Raw genomic sequence first — 8,375 nt, 5'->3', positions numbered from 1 at the left:
ATATATATATATATATATATATATATATATATACACATATATATATAGGTCAGTTTTCCACAAGTCAGAAAAAAGCACAGTCTAAAAGAAATTTTGAGACTATACAAAATATACACACACACACACACACACACACATTCACTAGTTTGTCTTTTTTAAACCTGTTTTCTCATGCTAGCATGAGTTAGACAAATACATACTCAGGCATTGTCTTACAACCAGATGCTAACTTTTACTTTCTTTCCTAGGGAAGGGAAGTTATTCCTTTCATCTAAGAAAATGCAGAGCTACCAGACAGTTGTCAACAGGGAAATGTCAACAAACGTCACCAGCAATAACTCAGTAATTTTTAAAGCAAAGCACAGAATGTAAACATTACATTCATACAGAGACACACAAAGACATACATATACAGCACTGTAGATTTTCCAGAATAATGAAAAGAAAAGTTAACACCAGCAGGCTACAATTTCTTGGGAGAATCACACAGCTTATGACTTGTGCTTATTTTATCATCCCTGGAAAGATTTGTAGTAACGCCTTAATAGCAGACGACATTTCCGGTAAGCTTATCCACGCATGCTCAGGGACTAGTTCCGGAAGGAACACAGGAAGAGTCTCATGCGCATGCGTGGTCATTCGACATACAAGCTTCGCACGGTTTTTCATTCTCTTTCTCGGTCGGCCGGCGATGAGCCTGGACGTCATCAAGCAGCCTCTCTCCAACATTCCAACTCTGGAGACAGCTCTCTCCAACATTCCAACTCTGGAGCTAGACAAATAACCACTCAACATCATTGACGGTGTCTCAGCAACCAAAGGGCGAAGTGCTGCCTATTTCCTCTGTAAATAAATATTGTTGTGTTCATAGTTCAGAATCTGCGTTCCGTTGTTTCTTCAGAATTTAATGTACAGAAGCGGGTATACACCTAATGGTGTATAACCACTTTCCTACAGATTAAAGCAAAAGTTCACTCTAACAGGGTTTTAACTCAGAATATAAAGGGGCATAACTTACAACAGCAACAACAATAACGTCTTGAATTTTGGCACAAGGCCAGCAATTTTGAGGTGAGGGAGGTTATATGACTACACTGCTCCCATTGTTTGACTGGTACTTTATTTTACTGACCACAAAATGATGAAAGGCAAAGTTGACATCAACAAGAATTGAACTCAGAACATAAAGAGTTGGTAGAAATGCCACTAAACATTTTGTCTGACACACTATAGTTCCTGATAAGAGCAGGATACTGCAATTGAGACACGCGTTGTCATCATGCAGGAAACAGCCATCCTGTATTCTGCAACATTCCTAAGAGACTTGAGGGGACGTGTTGATATAAAACCTCAGAATAACATCTCTACTGATTAATTGAGCATACACCAGCTTTTGTATAATAATAATAATGTACCTGCCTAGGAATATGAAAAACTTCCGAAGACAGAAACAATACCAGTTGTGACAGGAGCACCAAGGGCCTTAAAGGAAACAGTCAGAGGCTTTCTTGAAAAAATACCAAGAAAATTTAGCAAACAGAAACTCAAGAAAATAGTACTAAACAATACAGTTCATGTGCTCTGCATAAGATCGCTTCCTTGTAATCTATAGTCTGAAAACGTTTTTTTTCTTCTTCTTCTCTCTGTTACTTGAACCAAGAAGAATAATCCAAAAGAACAAGAAGAAACTGTGTTGAACAATGACATTACACTACAATGCCTGACCTAGGTTACTGGTCACTTGGCAGGGCACTTGTTATCTAGCTGATATCATCATCATCATCCTTTAACATCTGTTTCCCATACTGTCATGGGTTCATGGGTTGGACAGTTTGACCAGAGCTGGTAAGTCAGACAGCTGCACTATATTCCAGTGTCATTTAGCTTGGTTTCTATGGCTGCATGCCCTTCCTAATGCCAACCACTTTACAGTGTGTGCTGGGTGTTTTGAACATGGCAAGAAAAGGAAAAATAATGATAACACAATAGCAACATTAACAACCACTTAATAAGGATCACGGATGTTCAAAAAGTCTTCATACCTGAGCAGTACATATATTACTGGTAGCTTTGTCTCTCCTAATGTGTTGTTCGCGGGTCTGTAGAGCCAAACGGTATGCAAGGTTACCTTGTGCATCTCTGGAAAACAACAATAAAAATAATTATTCAAAGCAATATATATGTTATATACGTTGTTGTTATTGTTGTTGCTATTATTGTGGCATGTTTCTCTGTTGTTATAACTGAACACTTGTTTCAATAACAGACACAGGAATGTGTGGCTGTGTGGTTAAGAAGCTTGCTTCTCAGCCATGTGGTCTCAGGTTCAGTCCCGCTGTCTTGACATCACATGATGGTTGTAAATGAGTCTCACCATCATACAAGCAGAATTATTCATTTCCTGTTTCCCACAAAAAAACTCATCTGGTCATGGGAAAACATTACCTTGCCTTTATCCCATTAGAGTATAGTGTATCCTGGACTATATTCTCCAGTGTGTCCTTCCTTTGTCAAGAATGTCTGACTTGGAGTGGGGTAGTATTTGGTTGCTTTTTACAGCAGGTCAGCTGACCAAATAAAAGCTCCTTCCTGGTCTCCTGATATGTTGTAATACATCGACAAGACAACATGTTATGTTGACGTGTTAAGGTAACTGTGCATGTAATTACAATAATTATATGATGATTCTGATGTTGATGGTGGTGATAGTAGTGATGACGATGGTGGTGGCGGTGGTGATGATGGTAGTGGCTGTGAAGTGGGAGGGTGGCAATGGTGGTAATTGGTATAAACTGTCATTTACCTGGCCACTCCTACAAGACGTCCAGGAATACTCCGACGGAACGTGTTCTTGGTGGACATGAAAGCAGCATGTGGCCCACCATATCCAAGGGGAACACCAAAACGCTGACTTGAACCAACTGCAATATCAGCACCAAGTTCTCCTGGGGACTTTAACAGGGTCAGCGCTAACAGATCAGTAGCAAGGGTGACAAGGGTCTGCAATAAACAGAAAGAAATGGAGAACAGAGTAAGTGGGTATGCTATATAGAAGGGGCTGGGGACTGATTCCAGTAAATCATTGGTAATCTATTTTGCCAGATGCAGATAAGGCTGTGTAATTCAGAAGTTGGCTTCTCAACCACATGGTTCCAAGTTCAGTCTCACTGCATTGGACATTGGGTAATTGTCTTCTAAAGGCCCTGGCTGACAAAAGCCTTGTGAGTGGATTTGAATTTGGCAGATGAAAACTAAAAGAAGCCCATTGTACATGAAAACACACACACATATGCAGGAGGCACGACCATACACACACTTATATGTATGAATGTGTGTGTGTATGTTTGTGTCTCTTTTGGTTGCTGTAAATGAGTATCACTGTCATACAAGCAGTGTTATTCATTTCCCTGTGAGAACATGTGCTTTCCATCCTTTCAGAGTCGATAAATTAAGTACCAGTTGTGTACTGGGGTTGATCTAATCGACTGCCCGACCTTCCCCAAAAATTTCGGGTCTTGTGCCTAGAGTAGAAAAGAATATTATTTTTCTTGGAAATAAGCGAGGGTTGGCCGATGGAAGAGCATCTGGCTGTAGAAAATCTGCCTCATTGAATTCCATGCAACCCATGCATCATTAAAATGCTGATGTTGAAGCTCCCAGTGGGATTGAACTCAGAATGCAATGAGAAATTTCTAGATATTGTGAAATCATCATCATCAAGAACATTTAATGTTCATTCTCCGTGCTGATATGAGTTGGACAGCTTGACAGGAACTGGCAAGGCCAGGGGCTATGCTGGGTTCCATAGCCTGTTTTGCCTTGGTTTCTACAGCTGGATGCCCTTCCAAATGCCAGCCACTTCACAGAGTGTACTGAGTGTTTTTTATGTGGCACCAACAACGTTTTTTTACATAGCACCATCACCAGTGCTTTTTATGCGGCACCATCATCAGCACTTTTTATGTGAAACCAGCACTAGTGTTTTTTTAATTTTTATGTAGGTGCAGGAGTGGCTGTGTGGTAAGTAGCTTGCTTACCAACCACATGGTTCTAGGTTCAGTCCCACTGCGTGGCAGCTTGGGCAAGTGTCTTCTACTATAGCCTCGGGTCGACCAAAGCCTTGTGAATGGATTTGGTAGACAGAAACTGAAAGAAGCCTGTCTTATATATGTATATATATATATATGTGTGTGGGTATATGTTTGTGTGTCTGTGTTCGTCCCCCCCCAACTTCGCTTGACAACTGATGCTGGTGTGTTTACGTCCCTGTAACTTAGCAGTTCAGCAAAAGAGACCAATAGAATAAGTACTAGGCTTACAAAGAATAAGTCCTGAAGTCGATTAGCTCAACTAAAGGTGGTGCTCCAGAATGGCCGCAGTCAAATGACTGAAACAAGTGAAAGAGTAAAAGAGTAAAGAGTAACCATCACCAACACCAGCCCTTACAACAATGCTTTCTACATGGCACCTTGGTTTTAGCATATCAGTGTGAAGTAGTTTCTATACAAACTCTACTATATTCAAATGTTATTTATTGGCTGTTTCATTAAGAAGCATGCTTTGCAATTATGTAGTCTTGGGTTCCTTGGACAAGTGTTTTCAACAATAGCCATGGGCTGACCAAAGCCTTGTTAAGTAGATTTGATAGACAGAAACTGAAAGAAAGTGATCATGTGTGTATGTGTTTGCATGTACTCTTGTCTTGACATTGCATGGTTGTAAGCAAGCATCACTGTCATACAAGCTATGCTGTCCTTTTCCAGTTTTCCATGTAAAACATGCCATACCTGGCCATGGGAAATATTACTTTGCTTGGAAACAGGTGAGGATTGACAAAAGAAAGGGCATCCAGCTGTAAAAAACTCTTCCCCCACCCTCCATCTAATTCAGCTTGGCCCATGCAAGTATAGAAAAGTGAACATTACAATGATGATGATGATATTTCCAGTAGAAAGGATAATTGTTATTATTTTGTTATAGCAGGGTCTCACCTTGGCCTGATGTGCCCTGCTGATGACATCACCAAAGTCCTGAACTTTACCATTGGTATCAGGGTATTGCAGCAGGACTCCAGCAATGTCATTGTGACTGAAGTCCATCTTCTCAGCATCTTCAACGACCACATCCAGACTAAGCATCCTGTTTAATGCAAATGAAAAAGAAAATAATTAAAAATACAAATCAGCTGACATGTAATCAGAAGAGACATAAGATATATAAGCATCAAAAAGCAGCAAGCTGGTAGAAACGTTAGCATGCCGGGCAAAAAAAGGCTTAGCTGCATTTTGTCTGTTTTTTACAGTCTGAGTTCAAATTCTGCTGAGGTTGACTTTGCTTTTCATCCTTTCGGGTTCAATAAATTAAGTACCAGTGGCATACTAAAGTTGATCTAATCGACTCGCCCCCACCCCAAAAATTTCAGGCCTTGTGCCTAGAGTAGAAAAGATATAAGTATCAAACAGTCTTGCCTAAGAAGCTTGAACCTTGTATCTATAACTTGCCAGTTGTCTGAGTTACCAATTACAGATTGCCTGCTACTTTACCTGTGCTATCTCTACAAGATAATTAATCGGTCAGTTAGTGCTAGCAGGATAATGTATAACATTGTTCTCATTTTGATAGGATATTTATGTAGTTTCAGGGTCAGTTCCACTGCATAGCACCTTGACCAAGTGTCTTCTACTATAGTTCAGGGTTGACCAAAGTCTTGTGACCAAAGCCTTAGAGAAATTGTAGTCATAGCCAATGCCAGTGACACGTGAAAGGCACCTGTGCTGGTAACATGTAAAAGATATCCGTGCCGGTGACAAAACAAAAGGTACCCATGCCAGTGATACGTAAAAGACACCCAGTACACTCTATGGTGTGGTTGGCATTAGGAAGGGCATCTAACCATAGGAACCAAGCCAAAACAGACTGGAATCTGATGTAGCTCTCTAGCTTACCAGTTCCAATCAAACCACGTTGTCCATGCCAGCATGGACAACATGGACACTAAATGATATGTGTGTGTGTGTGTGTGTGTGTATGTGTGAGAGAGAGAGAGAGAGAGAACACATGCTCACACACACACACACATACAAAGTAGACATTGAAGTTCTGGCTCTTGTCAAACCATTCAACCCATAACAGGATAAAAATGGACGCTAAAATGATGAGGATGAGAAACAATCTGTGTGAATTGAATCATTAATGAATTAACGCTTAACATTTTTTTATATAATGTTGTTGTTATTGTTGTTGTAGTTTGTTCCTTCTCAAGCCATGCCTGGCTCATAAGGGCGAGTTTCCCAGTTTCACTGGCGTATGGGTCCCCCACCTGGATGGGATGCTGGTCTGTCACAGGCGAGCTGCTAGATGCAGGAGGAAAGAGTGAGAGAAAGTTGTGGTGAAAGAGTCAACAGAAATTCACCATTGCCTTCTGCAGGAGCCGTGTGGAGCTGAGGCGTTTTGCTCATAAGCACGCACGTCGCCCAGTCTGAGATTCAGACCTGCGATCGCTTGACTGTGGGTCTGTCACTTTAATCACCATGCCATGTACCTCCACATTTTTATATACTCTTTTACTTGTTTCAATCATTTGACTGTGGCCATGCTGGAGCACTGCCTTTAGTTGGGCAAATCGACCCCAGGACTTATTCTTTGGAAGCCTAGTACTTATTCTATCGGTCTCTTTTGCCGAACCACTAAGTTACGGGGACGTAAACACAGCAGCATCAGTTGTCAAGCGATGTTGGGGGAACAAACATATACACACACATATATATATATACATATATACGATGAGCTTCTTTCAGTTTTCCGTCTACCAAATCCACTCACAAGGCTTTGGTCGGCCCGGTGCCACGCAGTGGGAATGAACCCAGAACCATGTGGTTGGTAAGCAAGCTACTTACCACACAGCCACTCCTACGCCTTATAATAATAATAATCCTTTCTACTATAGGCATAAGGCCTGAAATTGCTGGGGAGGGGACTAGTCAATTATATCAACCCCAATGTTTCACTGGTACTTGATTTATTGACCCCGAAAGGATGAAAAGCAAAGTTGACCTTGGTGGAATATGAACCCAGAGCATTAAGGCAGGTGAAATACCGCTAAGCATTTTGTCTGGCATGGAAACCATTCTGCCAGCTCACTGCCTTTAATAATAATAGTAATAATAATAATAATAATAATAATAATAATAACAACAACAACCCTTTCTATTAAAGATACAAATTTTGGGGTAAGGGGCTGGTTGATTTCATTGAGAGCTTTGGCAGGGTTAATAAGATTGGGTACCCCTCTTAACACCAACCACTTTACAGTGGGTACAGTGTATACTGTGTCTATTTTAAACACACCATTTTGACCCCACAAAAAAATGTCATCAGGCACTTGGTGTTAACAGGGTACCTTTCTACTCGTTTTCAGTCATTGGATTGTGACCATGCTGGGGCACAACCTTCAGTAGTTTTGGTCGAATGTATCAACCCCAGTACTTATTTTTTTTTTAATCCTCATATTTATTCTATCAGTTTCTTTTGCTGAACTGCTAGGTTACGAGGATGTAAATACCATTTGTCAAGTGGTGGGGGGGGGGACAAACACAGACACACACATATATATATATATATATATATGATGGACTTCTTTCAGTTTCTATTTACCAAATCCACTCACAAGGCTTTGGGTTGGCCCAAGGCTATAGTAGAAGGCACTTGATCAAGGTGCCATGCAGTGGGATTGAAACTGCTGTGTTAATCTTCTTGAACATTATAGCTGTTAAGATAACAAGGCATTCTATAGGAAATATGGTGCACATACACATGCACACTGCTAAATATGCATGCACAAGTACACACTGCTGCCCCTCCACTCACCTACACATACTAATTACCATACTAATTACACATACTAATTACCATAAACATACACAGAAATGGTGAAAGAAAGAGCACTTACTTGGCTCTGGTTTCAACCACAGCGATTGTCTGCGGATGACAGTTGACGTCTACATAGAACCTTGTCCTCTTGTTATGTCTGAAACAGAAATAAAAACACATTGATTGACTGGATACGGGGAGAGAGTGTTGTGAAGCAGAAGTTGCACGAAAGTGCTCATTTTACAGTGGTAGTGAGTGATGTGGAGTGACAATTAGTGCTGTGAAGTGGTAGGGAATGTTGTGGTGTGGTTTTGAGCACTGCGAAGTGGCAGCGGGGAGTGCTGTGCTATGAGTGATATGAAGTGGTAGTGAGTGACGTGGAGTGGTTTTGAGCACTGCGAAGTGGCAGCGGGGAGTGCTGTGCTATGAGTGATATGAAGTGGCAGTGAGTGACGTGGAGTGGCTTTGAGCACTGCGAAGTGGCAGGGGGGAGTGCTGTGCTATGA

General features: G+C 41.1%; 1 protein-coding gene across 1 annotated transcript in view; it reads right to left on the bottom strand.

The window, feature by feature from the left end:
* Positions 1-8,375, bottom strand: part of LOC106880430 (glycine dehydrogenase (decarboxylating), mitochondrial) — a 98,875-nt gene that overhangs the window by 37,836 nt on the left and 52,664 nt on the right. The window contains exons 6-9 of the mRNA XM_052970245.1: positions 7,949-8,026; positions 4,992-5,139; positions 2,804-3,000; positions 2,043-2,139 (exon numbers count right to left, since the gene is read on the bottom strand). Coding sequence (XP_052826205.1) covers positions 2,043-2,139; positions 2,804-3,000; positions 4,992-5,139; positions 7,949-8,026 — 520 coding nt within the window. The remainder of the gene's footprint in view (positions 1-2,042; positions 2,140-2,803; positions 3,001-4,991; positions 5,140-7,948; positions 8,027-8,375) is intronic.

Source organism: Octopus bimaculoides, chromosome 8 (genome assembly GCF_001194135.2).
Source record: "Octopus bimaculoides isolate UCB-OBI-ISO-001 chromosome 8, ASM119413v2, whole genome shotgun sequence".
Classification (NCBI taxonomy): Eukaryota; Metazoa; Mollusca; class Cephalopoda; order Octopoda; family Octopodidae; genus Octopus; species Octopus bimaculoides.
Note: the sequence above shows the minus strand (reverse complement) of the source record. Positions and strands in the feature narration are given on the sequence as shown.